This window comes from Myodes glareolus, chromosome 14, assembly GCF_982192425.1.
Source record: "Myodes glareolus chromosome 14, mMyoGla1.1, whole genome shotgun sequence".
Taxonomy (NCBI): domain Eukaryota; kingdom Metazoa; phylum Chordata; class Mammalia; order Rodentia; family Cricetidae; genus Myodes; species Myodes glareolus.
Genome location: NC_142039.1, coordinates 8,729,094 through 8,753,167, shown reverse-complemented (window position 1 = coordinate 8,753,167; position 24,074 = coordinate 8,729,094). Strand labels below are relative to the sequence as shown.

Sequence of the window (24,074 nt, the reverse complement as noted above, 5' to 3'; positions counted from 1 at the left end):
TTAACATGGGTTCACTTTTTTTTTTTTTTAAAGAAGCTTGAACTGAGAGTTTCACATAACACCAAATTAACACTGCATTGTAAAGTCTTATTGCACTTAATGTTTTGGAAGATTAAATTATCTGTAATCCTTACTGTGCCTGTGGCTATGATTTCTTTTAAAGGATTATTCTTATTTAGGTGGATGTGGATTTGTCTGTTTTAGCATACGTCATCTCTGTAGAAAGAGTGATCTACGGAAGACAGGAGGGGGTGTCAGATTCCCTGGAGCTGGAGTTACTGGCAGTGGTGAGCTGCCAGACATGGGTTCTGGGAACCAAACTCGGTCCTCAGAAACAGCAGGAAGCATTCTGAATCTCTGAACCATTGCCACCACTGCCGCCAATGCTGTCACCACCATCACCACAACCACCACCACCTGACACCAGAGGGACAGGAAAGAGGAAGGGAGAAAGGGAGGGAGGGGGAAAGAGAGAGAGAGAGAGACTTTTAGAAAAAAACAACTAAATGAATGAATGAATGAGTGAATGAATAAAGTTTCCTTGAGTTCTTGGCTTGGGATAACAAACAATTTGTCCTTTAATACAATTTATTTCGACTTTAAATGCTTTTGGGGTAAAGAAACAAAACAAAAGGATGACGATATTTAAGTTAATAAACAAATGAAGCTCCCCCTTCCTATGATGCCGGCTACAGCCCAGAGTCTTGTGCATGCTCGGCTAGCGCTCCACCACTAGGCTGCAGCCCCAGCATTCTCACGCTTTTCTTAAACTCCAGAAAATCAGGCTTAAAAAGGAATCAGTATTCCTCTGTAGTGTTGCGGGTGGCTCAAGACAATTCGTCCTCATGCAGTGCAGTTGAAGACACAAGGCTGGACCCCCTGGTTTATATAGCACTTCTTAGAGCCGGGATGACACAGAGGATGTACGCATGCAGATGCTGTATTACATTGCTTCCATCTGTAATACTAAGACCAGGACAATCCATAGAGCATCACCATTCACAACGAAAGAACTTGGCTCTGGGTGTAGCGCATGGCAAGGCGCTTGACTGACATCCCAGTTTCCACCTCCAGAACAGCAAAGAAGGGAGAGAAGGAGCAAGAGAATGAAGTAGAAAGTTTGTAAAAGATCCCATGAAGTGCTTCCTATAATCAATGGTGTTTACTGAAAGTGACAATAACACTGATGGCCCTAATGGGAAGCTCGGCATGGACATGGTCCTCTGGGCCTTGAAGGGTGGGGGAGGGGGTGGCAAAAAACTGGGGCAGGTATGCCCAGAAGCAGTTGCAGAGCTAGCACCTAAAAGAGGGGATGAAGTAGGGAGAAGGCACAGAGAATTCAATGATGGAGAAGGGAGCTCAGGACCCCGATTCTCAGCTGCAATCCTTGAAGGGGGCTGGCACCCCTGTGGCAGAGTACTTGTCTCCTCCTCCATCAGTGACAAACTTTGGAAGCAGTTTCCCTACATCAAGTCCCAGGCTTTCCAGAGAGTGAGCCGAAACAAGCTCTGTGAGATGATCAGACACGTGGGAAGCTAGTGGGGTGACCTGGAAGGAGAGGCAGTGATGCACAGGTGCCCCCAGGGATGACCCTGCCACTCTGCTCTGGCCAGATGTTCTTCCATCACAGCTCCCTCTGGGTCTACAGTCATTCAATAGGGCATCCAGCTGTGCTGGGGCTTCAGGGATCATCTCAATGGTGCCCCACCAGCTTGCTGAAGCACACGGCTGGACACTGGTGTGATCTTTCTCTCTGTTCAATCTTGCCTCTTTCCTCTGTCCCACATGGCACTCAACCCCAGTGATCCCCAAGTCCAGTATTGGTGGCACAAGCCACCAGACCAGAGGGCCAGGAAACTCAGATCTCAGGAACTGCAAGGATTGACCTATCAACAGTACACCATAAACATCTTAAGTATCAGATGTTTTAAAGAAACAAAGAGGCCAGGAGTGTTGGCTCACACCCCCAATCCCAGCACTTTGGAAGCTAAAGCAGGATTGCCATGTGGTTAAAACCAGCCTGAGTTACACAGTGAGATTATGTCTTCAAAATCCAAGACATAAAGAATAAGCATGCAACAAAAAGCTGGTGTGTTCCGCTACTGAGCTGCCTCCCTGGCCCCATTTACATGCCCTTCTGACTTAGCAGCTTAGCAAACTAGCTGATCAGTAACCATCGTTTGTAAGACCTGGGAGTGTTAGAGCCAACAGTGAGTTGAAGAAAAGCATATTTACAAAGTATAATACTTTCCCCAAATACACAAAAGAGAAAATCAAACAGAAGACTCAGATTTGCTGTGTGTAATATGACTTCCCCACTGGTCTGAGGCAGGATGCTGTCCTTAGCACAGAGTGGACTAGGGGAGGCAAGGACATCACTGGAACTCTGAGGACCTCCCAAGGTCTGGAGGCTTAAACCTCTATCATTTTGCTTCAATGCCGTCTGCTACAGGAACCAGGCCTCCTAGTGGACTAAATGAGTCAATAACCAAATAGTACATGATTTCAAGGGTGGGATATAAGAAGTTACAGATGAGAACGGTACTTAATTATCTTAATCCATCTCTTATATTGTACTTATTCACCAGACACAGTCCTGAGCATGTTGCAACTATGAGTTTACCTAATTTGCACAACTCTTCACACTGTTTTACTACACTTATTTATTTGCGTATGTGGGTGGGTATATATGTAGAGGTTAGAAGCCCACTTAGGGAGACAGTGCTCTCCTTCCATCATGTGACTCTTAGGAATCAAACTCAGGTTGTCAGGGTAGCAGAGGCCTCTCCCTGCTGAGTCATCTTACTGGGCCCTAATGAACGAAAGGCATTTCTAACCCAAGGCCTCGTCATTGGCTAGGACAAAGGTGGTGTGTAGAGTGTAGAGGAGACTGGCTGGGCCAGGTTCCTGTCCTGCAATGCCCTCCCACACCACACACTGGCAAGAGGTGGCAGGTATAAAATAACACCAGAAAGAATTTAGTTAGGATGTCTCCCGAGGCTGGCCTCTTGGTAGTTTCAACCTCAGAAAACTTTATGACTCACTCAAACCCTCATGTACTTTGGGCCCACTTGAAGCAGGAACAGGAAGAGTAAGAACAAAGTAAAGGACGTGTGGAAATGCTGCAGCAAACCCTATCACTTTGTTTGCTAGCTTAAGAAAACGTTCGTATAAATAAAGGTGTATGAATTCTGAGCATCCCAGAACAGAATGAAAACGACATCCCTTTGTGTCATCTGAAAGGACGGACCCTCAACTGACAAAGACAACTCTATGAGACCCGGCTGTAAGGCATTTTCTCCAAGTAGTGAACAACAGGGGGAGCCCAGTCCACTGTAGGTGGGGCCATCCCTGGGTTGGTGATCTTGGCTGCTATAAGAAAGCAGGCTGAGCAAGCCTTGGGGAACAAGCCAGTAAGCAGCCCATCTCCATGGCCTCCGCATCAACTCCTGCCTCCAGGTTTCTGCCCTGTTTGGGTTCTTGCCCTGACTTCCCCCAATGATGAACTGTGGAAGTGCAAGTCAAACAAACTCTTTCTTCCCCAAGTTTCTTTGGTTATGGTATTTCATCACAGCAACAGAAATCCTGAGAGAAGTTGGCACCAGGATAGTGGGATAATGAGACAGACCTGATCATATTCTTTTGAGAGGATTGTAGAAGAACTTTGGGCTAAAAATACATCAAATGTTGAGAGCCCAGTGAGCTGGTCTGTAGGAGCTTGGAAGCCAAGAATGTTGAGAGCAGTTCAGACAATGGAGGCCTGGCCTGTGAAGCTTCAGAGGGAAGGTTAAAGACTCTAATGGAGCCATTTGTTGTTCTGAATTAAGAAGCTGTAGTTCAGGTTAGCTGGCACTGAAGAAGCAGTCGTGGTTAACAAGAGACTGGCACCACTGAAGTGAAGCCTTTGCATTCCTGTAACAATCAATGCTGGTCAGCTGGAGCTGAGAAGTCAGTGGTGACTGAGAAGAGAGCAGCATTAGTGAGGTGGAATCTTCTGGAAAGTGTTTCCTCGGGGTCAGCACACACAAGCTGTGCTCCAGAGGTTGCTGAGGTTGTATCTTGTCCTGGCAGCCAAACTCGGTAGAGTAAAAGTCACCCAAGTGGTACTGGTTTTGGAGGCATAAAGGGGTCATGGAGGGCAGCTGAGGCTTGGCACTGTGAGGGGCCATAAGAGGCCACGAGTGATGTGCAGCCTCAGGCAGTTGAAGGCGCAGGACTGAAGGGGTCTTGCAAAGAAGCTGAGACTTGGCACCATGACGAGAAGCTAAGATAAGCTATTGGAAAAGTGCAGTCCACTTGCTGCAGAAGACCCAGTGTTTGGGAGATGCCAGTGCTATGGGATGACCACCAAGAACAGCAGTAGCCGTGGAGTGGAGCCAGCTAGGAAAAGACAAGTTGTGGGTGCTGCAGATGGCAAAGCTGAGAAGGGATCCAAGTCCTAGAGGAGCCCAGAAGACTGTGAGTGAGTCCCAGACATTGGGTACTAAATTATTCACACTTTGGGGTTTGGTTTCATTCTGATTTGATTGTTACTATGCGCCGATTCTTCTGTCTTGAAGTAAGAAAGTATCCAATTTATTTTTTATTTTACAGGAGTCCATAGTTGAGAGACTGAATTTTAAAGACTGAATTTGTGAAAACTGTGGGATTTTTAAAGTTTGTAAAAATGTTATGTTGTAATGTTGATATTAATGTGTAATCTTGGGGAAGAAGAAGAAAAGAAAGGCTGTGTCTTAACAGTGTTGTGTTTGTGTGTCAAGTTAACAATGGTCCTGGCTAGTTTTATGCTAAGTTGACACAAGCTAGAGTTATATAAAAGGAGGGATTTTCTGTTTTTCTAATCAAGTGAGAAAATGACTCGTCTTAGTTAGGGTTTCTATTACTGCGAAGAAAACACCATGACCCAAAAGCAAGTTGGGAAGGAAAGGGTTCATTTGGCCTTGGCTTCCAGATTACTGTTCATCATCGAAGGAAATCAGGACAAGAATTCAAGCAGGGCAGGAACCTGGAGGCAAGGGCTGATGCAGAGGTCACGGAGGGGAGCTGTCTACTGGCTTGCTGCCCATGGCTTGCTCAGTCTGCTGTCTTATAGAACCCAGGACCACCAGCCCAGGGATGGCCACACCCAGAATGGGCTGGGTCCTCCCCAGTTGATCTCTAATTGAGAAAAAACCTTACAGCTAGATCTCATGGAGGCATTTCCTCAACCGAGGCTCCTTCCTCTCCGATGACTTTAGCTTGGGCCACGTTGACACAGAAAATCAGCCAGTAGAATGCCCTCTGGCTACCAGGCAGCTCAGCTCAAAGAGGTAGCAAGTGTTTTCCTAAAATGCTCTGAAGACCGATCAATAAGTTTTAGACTGATTTCAGGTTGCAATTAGATTCTTTCATTTTTATCCACCCATCTGATTCGCTTTTGGTTTTTTTTTTTTAATTTGTCTTTATTTCTCTGAAGGCAACTTCGAATTTTTCTGGAACGGCCATGGGTAAGTGCCCAACTGAATGAGTTAATGAAATGGAACACTGGTGAGCGATGTGAGGTCACAGATGGCATAAGCAGCCAGTTCATAGCCAGCAAAGGTCTATGCCATCTGACGTCGATTTAGTGTCCTCTAAATAAACTGTATCAACAGTGGTGGATCCCAGTGACGAGATGCTTTAAGTTTTATCTAAAGCATACAGTTTCTAAGATGGGAAGAAAACACAGATGCTGACTAAGTGTGACTTTCCTGAATAAAGGACATACCAAAAAACAACAGTCTTGTAGTCGTGGGACAAAAAGAAATCTTAGTACTGTGAGGGATCCCGGAGTGTGTCAGCAACGTCTTGATGCCCAGCGTGCCTACAGAACACTGGGGTTACATCAGGAACAACACTTTGTATTGGTTAGTTATTATCAACTCAACATAACCTAAGGTCACCCGGGAAGAGAAAATCTCAATAAGGAATGAGATTGGTCTGTGGGCATCTCTATGGGGGATTGTCTTGATTGTTAATTGACCTAGCTCACTGTGGGCAGGGCCATTCTCAGGGGATGAGGCTCTGAGCTGCAGAAGAAGGAAAAGGGCCGGCTGAGAGAGAAATGGTAAGCATGCATTTATTTCCCTCTGGTCTTGACTGTGGATATTATGCGACTAGCTGCTTTGAGTCCCTGTCTTAACTGTTCCTTGGGAACGGACCGTAACCTGAAAGGAGAAGACAAACACTTTCCTCCTCTAAGTTGCTGCTGATTAGGGGTTTTCTCACAGCTTCAGAGATGGAACGAGAACACGGCTTCATCTGTGATTTCCATAATGTGGAAGGAGTCACTCTGAGCCCAGGCTTGTCAAGAAGGCATCTCTGCCATTTATCAGAATATATTCTTACCGTCACAGGATACCACCTTGCTTTGAGCGGTTCCAAGGTAAGTGAAGCATAAGAAGGATGCACGGCTGTGACATCCAATCCCAGCAAGGGGCAGTGCGTGAAATGGTGATGAGCTGGGATTCAGGCGGTTCAAAGTCAGTGTCTTTACCCTCACAGGGATTAGCCGGCACTTCAGAAGTTCTTTAATAATAGGCAGTAGTGTAAGCATGGCAGAACAAATTTCAAAAGCAATTGCTGTTATCAAAGATGTATTAGATGTTAAATGAACTTAAAGGCAGACTAATGCTTTCAGAAAACACATTAGAGGCAGTCACAGGTTTCCAGAAACAAAATGCAATGCAGAGGTTTACAGACTTCACTGCAAGTGAAATGCGATCGATTACATCTGCGGAGCCTGGAAGACGAGCAATTGCTAAGACACGGTCCACCACATTAGGGCACAGAGCACGACCAAAGGTAACACTTTAAACAAGTCATTTCAAGCTCACAAACACACGAGAGCTGCCTTAAAAACACAGTCCCAGAGGCTGATGCTTGACAAATGTGCCTAAACTCTCTCTAAATCCTAGTCTCATGCAGCCAGGGCTCACAAACTTTACTTGGAACAGTCTGTGATAGCCAGTCCACTGCTGAGGGGGAAGTTAAAGGTGTTTATGTAAAAGCAAGGTAAAAGCTAAATATTTGTGTTCCCTCAACATCCATAGTTGTGCATCCTCATCATAAGCTAGAACAATGGCTTAGCTGTTAAGGGTGCCTACTGCTATTCCAGAAGACTAGAGTTGGTGCCCAGCATCCAGGGTCAGGAAGCCCGATAACCTGTAACTCCAGCTCTGGGGGGTGATGGTCCTGATGTCCTTTCTGCCTCCACAGGCACCTACACTCATTTGGCACACTTACATGCACACTCACTCACACATATACCCACACGTGTCCCACAAATAAAACATTGAAAACCCTAATTACCATTGTCTGGTAAATGGGTCTGTGGATGGGCTCCTCAGCATGTGATCCACATACTTACTAGGAGGCAGCAGAGTTTCCCCCTCCCCCAAGTGAGGAGACAGGAACAAGACCAGCAGAATCAAGTCCTCTCCTGACCTCCACCAGGTTGGTTCCCTGATCTCAAATTCCCAGCCTCTAGAACTACAAAATAAAAATCTTTGCATCTAAGTCATTCATTCACTTTGAAGGCAATTGTGTGTGTGTGTGTATGAGTGTGTCCATGTGTACATGCATACATGTGGATTTGTTTGCTCTTTTGAGGCAAGGTTTCTCTGTGTAGCCCGATTATCCTGCAACTTGATCAACAGACCAGGCTGGCCTTGAACTCAGAGATCCACCTGCCTCTGCTTCCTGAGTGTTGAGTGTTGGAATTAAAGATGTGCCTCACCACCACCCAGCACATACATGTGTTTTAAATACCACTTTTGAGGACAATTACTGCAATGGTAGGGACATTTGTGCAGTGAGACTACAGTTTCTCAGGATGATTTACTATTATTGGTTATTGTGACATGACAGGCATTAACGTCATGGTCACATGACAACCATCACCGTCACTTTCTCATATGCTGAGCACGGAGTGTGTCGGCTACTCTGCTCTGTACTTGATAAGTGTTTTCTTATTTAATTTTCAGGACTTGGGAGGTATTAATATTTTCATTGTATAAGGGAGAAGACAGGTCCCAAAATCCAGAAGTCACATGGTAAGAAGGTCCCTGAGCTGGGATTTAACCGAGGACTGTTTGGCTTCTGGACTTGATGCTCTTCCTATTTCATAGTACGTCTCTTACAGATCCGGCTGGACCTGTGGATCTGTGCTCTGGCACGCAGAACTAGGGTTTATTTCGGTGGGGGGTGGGGGAGAACACAGCCCCAAGGAAGCTCTTTCTACCCCCAGGGTGACTACTAAATGAGGATTGTTGGGGATGGACTGGCACAGGAAGCGATCAGCACAACTCTAAAATTGGAGAATTTTCTACATAGTTCAACTGGGCAAAAGGTGGGTCCTGGACAGGAAGAGCCAGAGTGAGAGCAGCGTAGGAAGAACTCAGGGGTGTAGACAGACAGACTTTGGGGTAACATCTAACCCATGGCACAGAGGGCACTCAGTAGTGTAAACAGAGGGAAGCACCTGACTCCTGGCACAGGGGGACTCTTCCGAAAAGCTGCCAGATCTTTAGGAAGTGATTTTTACCATAGTGATCACTGAAAGCATCATTAGATTAAATTTATTTTAAATAATTTAGATTACTATTATGTAAATGTGAGCATAAGTATTCTCAAGTTAAGGGTCAGTAATCAGGCCAGTCATTCTGGAACACTGGCTAAGAAGACTCTCACGTCGAACGTGGTCTCATTTACACTGGCTGAGTTAGAAGCTGGGCCTTGGCGACACTTCAGCATGAATGTAAACCTGTTTCTAAGATTCAATAAAACAAGGGGACATTACCTGATGGTACTTCTTGAGAATATTGTGCATCTCTGCCACGTCCTCGCTGGTAATGGTCTTGATGACGTATCTTTTGTCATAGGATGTGTGAAATCGAGCCCCGCTTCGTGCCTGGGAGTCATTGGGAAGGGGTGCACTTCTGGTCAAGGAATTCTTCTCGGTGGGATGAGAGAAGAGGAGGGAAGAGAACTGGTTAAGGTGTGGCTTTTTGGATCTGGATCATTTGTTGTCATAGCAAGAACATTTGCGTCTGGAATAAACTGGTAAGTGGGTGGCATTATTTCACAATTCCCATAACTCAACTGCAAGTCTCTTACACGAAATGGAAACAGTGGGGTAAGCACTATGATTTTAATGTTTTTAAAGGAAAAAGTGCTGGGCATGGTGGTACAGAGCAATCAGGAGGAAGGCAGCAAGTTCTAGGTGATCCTGGTTTTGGTTTTGAGAAAGGTTTTATGTAGCCCTAGCTGTCCTGGAACTCTTTAGGTAGACCAGACTGGCCTTGAATCTACAGAGATTCACCTGCCTCAGCTAGGATTAAAGGTATGTACAACCTTATGCCTGGTTATGGTTAACCTTGAGGTTAGCCTAGAACGAGACCTACACAGGCCAGCATGGTCTACACACAAGTTTCAGGCTAAATTTTCTTCTGAATATGACTGGTTTTAGTCACAAAGAAAACCGCATAGACACGAAGCATCCCTTTATAGTGCAGGCCACCAGTACGCTGCACACTCTGGTAAGAGCCTGTGTAATGGTGCCCTTACTACCACATCATTTCATAGATGACAAGATGCATTGAGAGGGGTTTAGTAAAAGTCATAGAGTCAGTAAATGAAGAACCAGAATTTTGGCTTGTAAGGCTGGCCTAGAACCTAAGTTCTCAACTAGTAAACTAGCAAAGTATTTAAGTAGCTAATGGGACCTGTAGAGGAAACAGGAATTTGGACAAGTGTGTGTTCAACAAGAATTTATTAGACTCTGGTTTGACTCATCCCCCACCCCTCTGCAGTAACTTTTGAGCATTACTGGGGGTGGGTAGGAAAGGACTCTCTGCAAAGACTCTTTGCAAAGCAATGTACCCCAGAATGTGGTTCAGGATGTCCACAGGACAGCTCTCCGACTCTTATCTCACATGAGACTTCCATCAGAGTCTCTTTCTCTGAGGTGCCAAGGAAGTTTCCCTGCTTGGCCCACTCTTTTTACACTGGTCAGGGAACTGGCGGCATTAGTGAACTCCTGCGTCTAAGAAAGTCTGGGCTTCAGCACTGCTAATTGCACCCTTGAGCAATGACATCATCCCCTTCCAGGCCTTGCTTGCGGGCTGTGTGGACAGGGATTCAAAGGCAAAGCTGCCTTCCCCTTCAGTTTGCTCTATAAACAAGGCATCCATAGGGACCAGTGGGCTAAACAATTCCAGAGAACACATGAGACTTTGGAGAGTCAGGCAGCATCAGGGTACCACAGATTTTCAGCTAAAGGGAGACTCTGCCTCACATATTCAGGCCACTTTTAGTTTTCACAGTTCCAGGTGAAATACAGCAGGCCTGAGCCATCCCTGGGAAAACCAGACCACAGGACAGAAGCTGGAGGAGGGAAATGGCCCATCAGCTTATCTTGATTTCCCAGGTACATCCTGAGGGTGCAGCAAGCACACCTGCCAAGTGTAAAGGGAAGACAGCCAATTAACTAAGTCTGCTTCTCTTAGCTTATCAGAAAACTTAGATGAAAAACATAAATCAATGTAATTCCAGCAGGACTTTATCAAGATTTGGCAGTGTTAAATTATTCTTAAGATAACCGAAATTCATCAGGTAGATAGACTATAATGAAAGGACTTTCAGGAAGAAATAGGGACATTAGCAAAAGTTTAATTCTCAGTTAATTATCTTTTTGTTGTTAAAACGACAACAACAAACCTTTATACTACTTCCTGCTTGGAATAAAAAGGAAGAAAACTAAAGTGAATGCCCCTTTTGTGGGTAAATGCTAGCAAAAAAAGCCATTATTGTATGTTGCTAATGGTCTTATTTTTTCCCCTCCCAAACATTCATATACAAAAGGGTATTTGCTGCAAATAAGGACTGTAGATATTGTTAAGACTGTAAATAACCTCCAGCCATAAAATCAAGGAACAACTGACATAGACAGGAGGAAGAGGAAGTCGAAACAGCAGGATAACTCTGGGGGGGGGGGGGAGCAGGAACAGTGGAGGACACCCGTTCTCAGCCACGAGGGGTTACTACCTAACAGATATAGCTTGTTGAAGGAGACATTTATTTTGGCTCATGATTTCAGTAGGCTTGGCTCATGGCTGCCTGGTCCCATGAGCTTTACAGAACACAGTGGCAGAAAATGTGGGGAGGACAGTTGTTCATAGGGTATTAGACCAGGGAGGGTGTGGGTGGGACATGTGGGCACGCCTCTGGCTTTGTCCACATTTTATTCTTCCTGGGCTACCAGGTCATTCGATGGTGCTGCTCACTCTCAAGATGTGCCTTTCCCCCTCAGTTACTGCCCCACGTGTTAATCGTTTCTGGAAACGTGCCCTCATATCCACTCAGCGATGCCATTCACTAGCCCTGGGCATCTTTCAGTCCAGTATACTGACAAAACGAGCCACCTCGAGTTCCACTGCTCTAGGGAAGTAACCCATCCTCTTGCAAACCGGGGAGGAGAACACGTCAAAAGCTGGTTAGTCAGAGCTGCGCAAGTTCGGTGCACAACCAACTTAGAGACCATGTGGGGCTGCAGCTCCTGACTCCATAGGCTCGTGTCAGGACATTCCAGGACGTAGACAATGCTGATGGAGGTGACTTGTGGCCCACCTGTGTTAACTGAGCAATGGCTGCAATGTGTTTCATCTGCAGTGTGTGACGAGCATGTTTAGTATGCAGTAACACACACATGGTCTAACACCGTGGTCATTCTACTCCTTCCAACCTAAGCTCAGTAAAGCGGGAAGCTATATCCATTCACCTCACTGACGGCACCAAGCATGGGCAAAGCTGCATGTGTTTACAGATGTTAAAGCTGCATTAACAACAAAGTGTAAGAACTTAGCTCTGATTGAGCCTCACACTAGGACCTCTCCCTTTCCCTTCAGTTTCAAAGACATTATGAAAATCCTTTACTTCATACTTTGTGTTAGGAAACTGACATATCTTCATCATGGCATATAAAATCTTATAAATTCTAATCTTGATTTTGCCTCAACTTACTTCGTTAGTAGTGCCATGAGTGTTCCCAACTTTCAGACTATGAAAACATGGTTCCTTAACTTAAGACTCTTGGTTTCCAAACAGTAGGTGAAGCTACTTTGTCAAACTTTAGATTGTGCCTGTCACACTAATATAAAAGGTATTAATCAAATTTAGTGAAAGTCTCATCTAACAGACCTCTAGAAAGTCAGAAGAGTTAAAGCAACTGCACACGAAGTGCCTGCCCCTGGGCGGCTGCACGCTCTGCAGAAGGCCAGCTCATAATCGTGAAGGTAAAACCTGGCACACAATGAAGTCACAGAACATGTCTCAGGTCCTAAAACTCCCCCTGGGGAAACTAAAAGGACTAACTGATAGTCAAGACTAAACTTTGGCCATTACAAAACATAACTGTGGAATTCTTTTTTTACAGCCTTTGTGTGAGGTAGACATGGGATGAAGAGATGGTTCAACAATTAAGGTTGCTCTTCCTCCGTGGGGGCTCACAGCTATGTCTAACTCCAGCCACAAGGGCTCCACAGGCACTGCACACATGTAGTGCACACATAAACATTTGGATAAAACACCTATATGAATACAAATAAAGGTTAAAAAGTAATGTAAATTTGTTTGAGTTTCTCGGCAATGCAGTGTAATGAGGGTTAGGTACCTAGAATGTTCTCTCCTTCACCCCACCTGCCATTCCTCAGCCTTTGTATATGCCATTTAGCCTCTCTGAGTCTCAATTTCTTTTATAACTCAACAAACAAGCAGACAAACCTCCACATTTCCTGGGCTGAGGAGACGGTTTAGTGGCTCAAACACTTTCCGCACAAGCGTGAACATGGGAACTGATGTGCATGTAATCCAGGTTCTCAGAGGCGAGACATGGGGTTTCTGTAGCAAGCTGGCTAACTAGACTAGCTGACTGGCTGGTTTCAGCCAGAGACCCTGCCTCGGTAATTAAAGAGGAAGACAGCAGACATCAAGTTCTAGCTTCCACCATACACGAATCCCAACACACATACACCCACACACCTGTAGACATGCCTACACACAGGCATGCACACCAAATCAAAAACCCAACCCAAACCAAAATACACTAAGATATGGCTCTGTGATTAAGTGAAGGTTGGAGGGTACACGCCATAGAAGAGTTCAGAGCATGTTTCCCAAGGAGATTCTAGTCAGGAGATTATAAGGTCACGATAGTCTTGGTGTGATTAGGACATTTAGGCCACCATTTAAGAGAATATGACACAAGGCCATATAAGGCACACTTCACAGATCCAGATGTGTTCAGGACAGTATCTGCAAGGGCACGCATCAGCACTAAGAGAAGGGCTCTATTCAAAGCCTGCAATCCAACAAAATGGAATATGGAACAGCTTGGGGTCCTTGTTCTGTTGCAAAGGAAAATGAATGCCAGCACTGATTGGACAGGAGGGAGGCCAGGAAGGCTTGTGGGAAACAGAACCTAGGGCTGACCTATAGGTGCGCCGAGGGCTCTTTCTCACCATAAAAAGCATCAGAGTTGGAAGCAGCTTTAGCGACTATTCCAACACCCTCAACCTAGAGATAAGAACACAGACCCAGAGGGTGCCGGCAAAGGCTCATCTGAGTTCTGAGGAACACGTATGAGGCCTCAGGCTCCAGCGTGTGCAGCCATTTCAATGGGACAGTTCATATTGACTTTTCCATGGTGACAAACACCTTCCCTCTAATACCAATTTAGAGTGTGAACCAGCTGGCACAAAATCAAACTTGTTCCCATGTTTTCAATTTTGCCAAGTCAAGTGTGTGGAAAATAGGGGTAGCAGTCAGAGTGTTGAAGCCGCCCAGACTACTTTACGTACGTTTCTATTAACCTGTGTACAAAGTCTTGGTTCATTCATTCTTTGCTGAACAGCACCTGGAGGAGACAGACGTAGGAGCCGTCTTCTCTGCAGGCAAGAGCTGAGGCACTTGTGTGACTGGGGGACAGACCCTAGGAGGAGCAGAGTCCTGCGGTGTTGCACCTGGGAGCTGGTTTATGCAACAAGAGGATGGGGCTGGAGGATGCGTAAGTTTATTTCCTGTGAGTCCTGTGGGTATAGTGGCAGTGCCAACCTTATGACTTCTGCATGTGTTTCTGGTCATGTGGCTCACTTTATCATGCCTATCTTAATTCATTCACATAGGCTAGGACCATTGGGGAATTTTAATTCTCTTTCCATCACTGGCTTCTGTCTGTCCTGCTCTGTCTTCCTTCGCTGTAAAGCATATAGGCTTCCCTAGCAGAAAATACCAAGAGAGGAATCATTCATTTCTTTCTTTCTTTCTTTCTTTCTTTCTTTCTTTCTTTCTTTCTTTCTTTCTTTCTTTCTTTTCTTTCTTTCTTTCTTTCTTTCTTTTCTTTCTTTCGCACTGGGAAGGCACCCAGGACTTGTAGCTTGCACTCCGCAATACTAAGTTCAGAAACAGACATGGAGGAAGAAGATGGAGTGGGTAAGATTGGAAGAAGAAAGGCCAAGAGAGGCATTAAAAAACTTTCTTTAATTAACGGATGAAAAAAGAAAGACTGTCTCAGATCAGATCCAATCAAGGCTGAAAAGTGCCACTTCGGGCTTGTTTTAATCTTCATTATCTCCTTTCCCGAAGTAAAACACTTACTTTTCAGGAATTGTATCCACTCATATGTTTTTAGGAAAAGGCCAGACAACATCACCCCAAGACCCACCCCAGGTGTGGAGAGATCTGCTGCTCCGAAAGCCCAAATTCCTCGCTGTGGACAAGTGTGGACAGGTATTCGCTCTGAGATAAGGTTGACATTATTTAAATTCTAAGTCTAGGGTCCTGCACAGATCAGTTCAGAAGTGATGGGATTATCTGCTACAGTCCTTCCTACAACAAGTTTTTATCAGAGAATTCAAACCACTTCAGGGAACAGCTTCAAGTTGAAAATCCCCAGCTGTTGGGAGACACTCTGCACACAGCATTGCCACTACCATATTAGCTGGAGCAGCTGCGACTCCCAAACAAGACGGTGACAAGATGGGCTACTGAAGCTCCTGCATGGAAGGGGTGGAGAGGGATCGTAGACCCTCACCGGAGATCTCGGACACTTGTTTCCTCCCGCACCCTCTCGCAGCTGTCAGTGATCCTGCCCTGCCTGGATTTGAGAAGTGCCAGCTAGAATATCAGGGTGGAGGGGTGACGAGCGGTGGAGGAAGGGAGGGGACTCCATTCTCACAGCTTTTGGCAGTTGTCAGGGATGCAGCTGTTTCTGGGTAAGGCAAGCTCCTGAAGGGGCACAAAAACTCAGTGCTTCACCAGGCTGGACTCGGTAACAACTTTGGTTTGCTATTGGAAAATAATTTATTGCCACCTCTCCAGCAAAGTTGACACAACTCTCCCCCACAAGCTCTCCTTCTGTCCTTGACCTCTGCTTGCAGTTCAGCATCTTCTCTAACTAATGGCTGAAGATGGAGGCTGGGGCGACACGGAGCAGGACAAAGAGGTCTGCAACAAAACCAGGGCAATGACAATCACAGCCCAACAGCAATGGCCCCTCCTCCCATGACACAGCTCAACCCAGTGGTCTCCAAGCTTCCTACTTCCTCTTGTATATTAATCAGGATTAACTGGTACTGTTAATTCCCAGAAATTTGGAAAATGGCCAGTGATTTACCATTTATGAAATAAAAAACGGGTAAATGTAAACAAAATATAAAACATGCTATATTCATTGGCTGTAGCTTTTCTTCTATACATTTGAAAATTTCTTTTTATAAATCTATAATCCTTTAAAAGTTGTCATAGGTAGATATACCTTGTCCCAAGAAAAAAGGCAGACAAAATCAATATTGAGAAAAGTCTTATACCAAATACACTAATTTCAAACTCTGAGTTTATTTTCAAAGAGAAATCAATTTTGCTTGCATGTGTCTGTGTGTATGCATGCATTTGTGTGTATGCGTGTGTACACGTATGTAGGCCAGAGGTTGATGTTGGACATCTTGGTCTATGCGTCTTTTTTTGAGAGACGGGCTTTCCCTGAACCTGGAGCTCGCTCATCAGTTCAGCGAGGCTGGCTGGGCAGCCACCCCCCAACTCCTTTGTCTTCCTCTGCTGCACTTGGGTTACTGAAGCACGTGTTTATATGTGGGTGCTCGGGATCAGGTCCTCACGTTTTCATGCCAAACACTACGTCTACTGAGCCGTATCTCTTGTGCCCCGAAACATCCTTTTGTTTTTTATGTAAACACAAAATTTATTTGTGTGTGTGTGTGTAGGGGGTGTGTGACCCTGTGAGAGTCAGATGATCACTTGTAATTTCTTTCTTCTATCACGTGGGTTTTGGGAATTGAACTCAGATCATCAGGCTTGGTACCAGGTGCCTTTATCCATTGAGTCATCCTGACAGCCCCTAAACATTCTTTTCAGTAGCTTTATTTAGAAACAACTCACAGACCATACCACTAACCAAAAGCACACAACTCAAAAGGTTGCGTGTGTTTACAAAGCCATGCAGCTACTGCCATATCCTTTTTAGAGCATTTTTAGCATTCTGTACCTGTTTCTGCTTTGATTCCTTTCTCTGGCTCTCATCTGAGAACTTTGTGTGGTGGTAGATTTGCCTGTTCCAGACATTTCACATAGTACAAAGGTGCCGCAAGCGACCCACACATTGTTTCCAATGCTCAGAAACACAGGCATCGCTGCACGAGGCCATTGACTGCGCAGTTCTGCAGCTACAGACACTATGCTGACTCAGGCTGAGCAAGGGGCACTACAGGGGATTTCTGCTCATTTTAGTGCCTCGCCATAATTGCATGGGACACATCACAGGTAGCAGATGTTGCTTCTCGGGCTGCTCCTGGGCTGGCTGGAGCTAAGGGTAAAATGGATGTTTGGACTTAAGTTGAAGTTCTAAGACAAAGCTGACTGTGCTGTGTGACTACTTAATGATGTCGTCCCTTTTTAAACCAAGCATACAATTTGGTAGGTAAGCTCATTTCTCCATAGACACGTTTCTGGCCGTGTGCTATCTGATATCCTGTCTCAACCTCCACAGCTGTCTTTGAAGCTCAGGTGCTCCAGCAGTCCTCAACAGGAAACAAAGCAAGCTAACGAGAGAAGTTCCCCCTGCAATGGCCTTTCTGCATTTCTAATTGGAAATTTACTATCCTTTCCCTTTAGAAAAGGGTTAACAGTGCTGTCCTTCCAACAGTGGGCACTGAAGATGTTGACCTCCACAGTGGGAGGCCCAGGGTTAGTGGAGCCTCCAGAAGGAGGAGAAGGCTAAAGGTCAACTTAATGAGCTCATTCCAATCACCAATCCTTTATAGTTCTCATAAAACATCCGGTTTTAGTAACTTACTTTCTCCAGTACCTTTTTAAAAATACCAAGTATTTTCACACTTAATCTCTTGACCTAGTCTTATATTTGTGTGTGTTTTTTTGTAGTTTTCTTCTTTGTTGGTCGCCTGTATATTCTAGTAAAAGTCACATATGAAGCAGGATGGCTCAGTGGGTAAGGTTGCTTGTCACCAAGCCTGACAGATGACCTGAGAGGGATCCCCAGGATTTACATTGTAGAAGAAAGAACTGTAAATTGTCCTCTGACTTCCATTTGGGTACTGTGGCACCTCAACTCACTCTTTCTCATAATATACACACAAAATAAATAATATAAAAATGTTAAAATCACATATGAAATGTATTTTAATGTCAGTCTGAAGGAAGAACACTTGGAAAATCAATCCTGTCAAGCTCAAATGCGGGAAGTCATTAGCTTCCTAGGAGAGTCTATCAATATTAAAGAACAAGTATTAGCTACAGTTTAGGTCACTGTGACCGAAACCCCTTACGGGAACAACTCGAGTCAGAAGGGTTTATGAGGCCTGCACGGTCACCTGGGGGGCATCACGCAGGACGGGAAGGCAGCAGGAGAGAGTGGTGGGCAGGCATGACGGACAGGAAAGAGAGTGAAGCTGGAACAAGCTCTGATTCAGCGACCTGCTTCTGCCAGCGAGTACCCACCTCACGCTCCGCATCCTCCCTCATTTCACAGGTAAAGCCGAGACACACTGTGGTCACGGCATCAGTCACGGAAGACCCAAGGCTCATCCAGATCTACCAGTTTCCAGGAAATGCTCCTCCCCAAGGCAGGCTGCCTGTTTCATGGACCTGAAGCCTGGAAACCAATCTTAATTCTGTGGACGACTCAGGATCATGACTACAGGCCTCCAATTCCACAGCCCAGGAGGACAGTGTGATCACGGCCCAGAAAGGCTATATTCTGGGATTACCCTGCACATATGTGAGCAAGCACAGGTGGTCTTCTGACATCATCAGACAGTTAAAGACCAACATGCTAGCCGTGACCATCAAGGAGTCATTAAATGCATACTGTGTTCAAAGCCCTGTGTTAAGCTCTTAGGGAGTTTCAAAGAAAGTCTGAACTGGGCTCCGAAGCACAGATTGGCTTTCACTTTAGAGGGGAACAAAACAATTTAATGCTTATCAATAATGAAACAACTCAGAAAAGGCGAGGACAGCAATGGAGTCTAACGGACTGCAGAACGGAAGTGCAGGAGCTTCATAGAGCGTTTCGAGAGCAGCATTTTAAACTCCCAGGGTGGCACTTGACTTTGGAGACAGAAATATCAGACACCATCACCCGAGGATCGTGAAAAGCAAACACTGTGTTTACCTCGTACCCAGAATACGACTAATTCTGACTAATAATTAGCCTGGGCTATACACAGTGAGGAACAGCCCAAACAGGCTCAAGGAAGGAAACCCAGGCCAAGAGGAAGCCTGGGCTACATGGTAGGAGTGGGGGTGGGGTGGGCTGTGATAGGGAGAATCATATTCTGGGCTCTCAAAGAGGAAGCAAAAACATCCCCAAATCGGATGCAGATTGGCTGTGGGGTGCATGCTACTCTCAGAGTGCTGAGCACCTGAGACGAAACTCCTGCGTGTTTTAGCCCAAGTGCCTCCATGCACAGTTAGAGTCACCATCCAGGGCCCTGTGTGATGTAGAATGTGATTACCCTGTGAGAACAAACTGCAAGAGTCATCTGGGCAAAGCCAATCACCCCGGAGTGAAGAGGCCAGAGCTGAAACTGCACACAGCACCTTCAGGTGGGGACACTGTAAAAGAGACAGAGTCCTGGAAGAGTCCCACAAGGACTCCCGTGCTCATGCTTCCCGGAGCGGCGCCTCTCCTGCTCACTCCTATGAGCACCAGCAAGGGCACTCACCTGAGTGGTTCACAGTCTCTTGTGGACACTTCACGGTCTTCTCCAAAGCCACAGGTCAGAAACTCAACTTCACTTCCCATCTCTTACATTAAGCTCCAAATTTCCCCGAGACCCACATGACCTGTTCTCTGAGTTGCTGGGGCAGCAGCTTCTCTTAGGTGCTGTTCCTTTTCTCTCACTGGCCGTTGGCCCTGACTTTTCTCTTTGACTTTGAAGTTGTGTGAAGCTGTTCTCTGTCAGTGACAAATGACTTGGTTCTCTTTTCCTCTGTAAACACTGGGATTCTCCTAGCCTCCCATTTTCTTGCCTCTCATAAACCATTACACTACCTTTAAAAAGTGTGTATGGGGTAAGAGGAGGCCTGGAGAGATGGTCCAGTCGGTCCAGGTGCCCTTGGCTGCTCTTTCCACTCATGCAGAGTGGATCACCAGGGCCAGAACTCTAGCTTTTAGAAACCTGATGCCCTCTTCTGTCCTCTACGGATACCTGCACTCATGTGGCATACATAATTACACAAAACAAAAATAAATCTTTTAAAAATTATTTACCAGCCCACTCCTAGGTTTCAGAGGCTGGGGGATGGCTTGGTGGATAGAGTACTTGTCATCCAAGTTAGGATCTATAGAATCACATAAAGCCAGATGGGTACGGTAGCCCACTGCAGTCTCAGAACTCAAAAGGTAGAGACGGAGTTCCTGGGGCAGCCAATGAGCTCCAGATTATCAGATATCAGTTTCTGCCTTCTGCATGTATGCTCACATGCATACACGCATGCACATATGCATTCAAATTACACACACACACACACACACACACACACTAAAACCAAAAACAGACTTTGTAACATTTCTCCTCTCCTGCACAAAATCCACAGGCCTGCTTGCTAGATGCAGAATAAGGGCGAGGCATTCAGAGCTGTTGCCACACTCTGTGTGTGTGTGTGTGTGGTCATTTCCCCATCTGTGTCTCCCACAGGTCCCTCTCTACCCAGCTGGTTGACATTGTACGAATGCCCCTGCCCCTCTCTCTTTCTTCCAGAACTCTCAAGGGTACCCTGGAAAGGGTAGACAGTAATCAAGACTATAGTTTCTTCCTTCATATAGTTTGAAGTCAGCTTGAGAAATCTATACTGAAAACATCTTCATTCAATAGAGTTGACACCCCAGATGTATTGGTGGGATCCCCCGACTCCCTAAGTTTAGTGAACTGGGGACTTCTTCAACTTAGAGCTTGAAACTTAAAACAAGAACATCAGAAGTTGAAAATGTTAGCCTTTAAAATGAATTATTTTTAAAATTAGAATTCTCTGTTGCAGACACAAAGAAGAAAGGGCATCAAACGTGAGTAATGAGGGATTCTAATTCAGGAGGCGCAGTGGGGAAAACAAAACCTGGTATTATCCAACACAATAAACAAGAGGGCTCAGTTTCAACTGTGCTCTGTATTTAGGGTGAGCAGTGCAGGCTCCATCCTGGGCAACTTCTTGGTGTTTGGTGGGCAGTCTTCTCTGAAGCTCACAAGCAGACTGGAGCTTCCACCTGACCTCCCAGGACTTAGAGGTCCCAATATCCTGCAAGGCCAGCAAGGAGGTTGCAAATTTTCTCAGAGCAAATTAAACATCTTTTGACTGCTTTATTCTTTCATCTGTATTCCAAGAATGTCTAGACCCTGGCATCAAAAACGAGGCTGTAGCTCAGTTGGTAGAGTGCTTGCCTAACAGGCATGAGGCTCTGGGTTCTGTCCTGAGTGCAAAAAGCCGGGCGGGATGGCACATGATTATAGTCCCAGAACTACTGAGTAGGGGAGATGTCTGGGATGTTTGGGTAGAATCTGATGTTTCAGAGAACAAATAGATACATGCAGAGTCAATCAGCTTGAGTGAAATCAGAATGACAGAGGCCAGGACTTGAGGTATGAGAAATATAGAAAAAGTAGTTATCTTTAAAAGCATCTAGAAAGAAAGCAGGTGCAGGGGACCACATGAACCTATAATAATCAGAAAACTGTGACTCAGTCTGAACATATCACAAACCGATCATATAATTAAACACATACTAAGGTACTGTAGTCAGATTGAATCTAAAATTACCATGCATGCGTGCACACACACACATATTAGTCTATATATGTTAGATGGTTGTGGGCTTTGAATGTGATATGTCTCAGGAAGGCTCGAGTGTTGAAGGCTTGATTCCCCAGCTGGTGGAGCTCCTGGGGGCTGATGAGACTGTGTGAGTTCTAAGCTAATGGGTAGATTAAACCATTCATGGAGTCATAATTCAATGGCATTATTGGATGGGGATAGAAGCTAGGAGTCTGAATCTACTTGGTAAAAGGTTATTAAGGCTCTGAAGGGCTCCTTTCCTCTCCCTCCCTCCTTCATTTGCTCTCTTCCTTCTCCAGCCTCCTCTCCTCTCCCCCCACCCCACTTCCTGGCTGGCAAGAGGCCAGCAGCTTTCTCTACCAAATGCTTCTGCAACTATGACATTCTGCCTCACCCCAGGATCCAAAACATCAAGTGTTTATAACTTCTGAAACCATGAGCCCAAATAGTCCCTCCTTCTTTTTAGGTTATTTCCCGCAGGTACTCTGTCATAGTAATGAAAAGTGATGATCATGGATGGTATTGCTAATTAGTGATAAAGATCCCATAATGGGACGGTTTTGTCTTTAACAGCAAGAAAAAACAAAACAAAACAACAACAGCAAACTCCAAACTTAAAAGACACCCATGAAATCAGAACCAGAGTAAAGGCACAAATGTTTACTGACGGTAGAAGAGATTTTCAATATAATTTAGGATGTTTAAGTTCACAGATAGAGCTCAGTAAGGCTTGCTAATTACCTCCTTCTACTTTAGCAAAGTGAGCTCTAGTAAACAATGCTAAGGAAACAAGGTGAGATAGGTACCCATCTGAGTTAATGGAAAGCCCCAAATACAGGATGATCAGACGATCCTGGTCCTTATTGCCACATAGATGTCAGGTTACCTGTCTAAAATACAAGCGCTTCGGAAAACAAACACAGCCAGACAACTGCTCCCGTTAGCAGGTCAGTGCCTCTGAAGGGTGACAGGAGCTTAGTCTGTCTGCCCAACTTTTCCTGTCACACAGGAAGGGTACTCCAGGATCACATGAATGGACTCAGATCAGAAAAAGATTATCTTTTTCCCCCTTCGTTTTTGGTGCAAGGGATGGGACCAAAGTGTCATACAGGCTAAGCACATGCTCTAAGCACAGTTTAGATGTCACCTTTCAACACACAGTGTTCACGAGGCTGCACTCAGGAGGGGCAGGAGGCTGCCTAGCCAATGTGTGACTATGTGGTACTCATGTGCAGTGTCTCCCGCTATGTAGGCTGGCGGGTAGCTGAGCTGATGGATTCCCCTGGATCTCGCCCACTTCACACTTTCCATGGGAGCCCGCCAGGCACAACTAGAGAGCCTTTAGGAAAGTCCATTCAGCCAACAACCTGGACTCTGCCTCATTTCACCATCTTGTCTTCGGCTCAGACTTGGGGTACTGTCAGACCTGTGCATGCTAGGAAAGCGCTCTACTATTGAGGTATACTGTGCTGAAAAGGCTTTGGAAAATAATGGCTCTGGGAAAAGAATGTAGGCTTCGAGAGGAAAGGAAAGTCCACTGTGGTTTACTGAAGGAACTCTGAACTCTCACTGAAAACATCTTAAATAGAAACACAGTTGGCAAAGAGAAAGCATCAATGTCATGCCCGAAGCAGCAGGCAGAGCTGACTAAAAGAGGTGTTCCCTGGTGACCTATGCTCATACTGACTCCCTCCTTTCTGGTCTCTCAGGCTCAGCAGTCAACAGACTTGCTGATTAGCTACTCGTGAATAACCCTCCACTCGCCTCATTTCCTTTCCAAGTCTATATTCAGCGATTTGCACGTAAATATCAACTTATATGGCAGTGTTTTTAGGGGACAATAGTGCCTTGGTATTTCAGCAGCAAAACTGTCATTTTAGGAAACTTTAAAACTACTTTTCTCTGCCATAACACAGAACTCAGAACATAATAGGATCACTTTCAACCTCTTTAACAGAACTGACAAGGAGAAATGAAAATATTTCATTCTGTAAAGACTCAAGGAACATAGGAAGACTCTGTAGTGGTGTCCTCAAAACTCAGTCTGTAAAATGCCAACCCAACTATTTCTACAATTACCATTGCTGTTCATTATGTGTGTTGGATGTGTGTGGTATGACATATGGGGGCACGTACATGTAGATGCATGAGTTTGGAGGTGACATAAGGCATCCTCTACTGCTTCCCACCGTGTGTTTTGTGACACAATCTCTCACTGACCCACAGCCCACCATGGATTAACTAGACTGGCCGGCCAGTGAGCTCTGGACATCTGCCTGTGAGGATCCAAACTCAGGTCCTCACGCTGGTGTAGCAGGTACTCCGGTGACCGGGCAAACTCACCAGCACCTAGCTATTTTCCAGTTAAAACAGGGACAGCGGGGATACAGGAGGGACACAGTCATGTTTGCCTCCAGAGTCAGGCAGGGACTCCTTTAAGATGCCAAGCCATATGAAATTATCCTTTTCTATTTTACACAAATCTTAAAAAAAAAGACTCCAGTAATTATTCTGTAAAAATCACTCGTTAAACCATAAACTTGTTTGCCCATGGTTGGGATCTAAGTTTCTGGGATTTTGTTTGTTTGTTTGTGTGTTTTTCATTTTTGTTGTTATGTGTTTGGGGCGGAGGGGGGGAGTTGGTTTTTTGAGACAGGGTTTTTCATTGTAGCCCTGGCTGTTCTAGGCCCAGTTCTGTAGAC

At 45.4% G+C, this 24,074-nt stretch overlaps 1 protein-coding gene across 3 annotated transcripts in view; it reads right to left on the bottom strand.

Annotated features, from left to right (window-relative positions):
- The window catches only part of Pip4k2a (phosphatidylinositol-5-phosphate 4-kinase type 2 alpha), a 167,609-nt gene that overhangs the window by 36,361 nt on the left and 107,174 nt on the right, over nt 1-24,074 (bottom strand). For 2 of the 3 annotated variants that reach the window (XM_048461086.3, XM_085699024.2), the window contains exon 4: nt 8,819-8,971. The exons of the other annotated variant lie outside the window; for it this stretch is intronic. In XM_048461086.3, the coding sequence (XP_048317043.1) occupies nt 8,819-8,971 (153 nt within the window). The remainder of the gene's footprint in view (nt 1-8,818; nt 8,972-24,074) is intronic. 3 annotated transcript variants of the gene reach the window in all.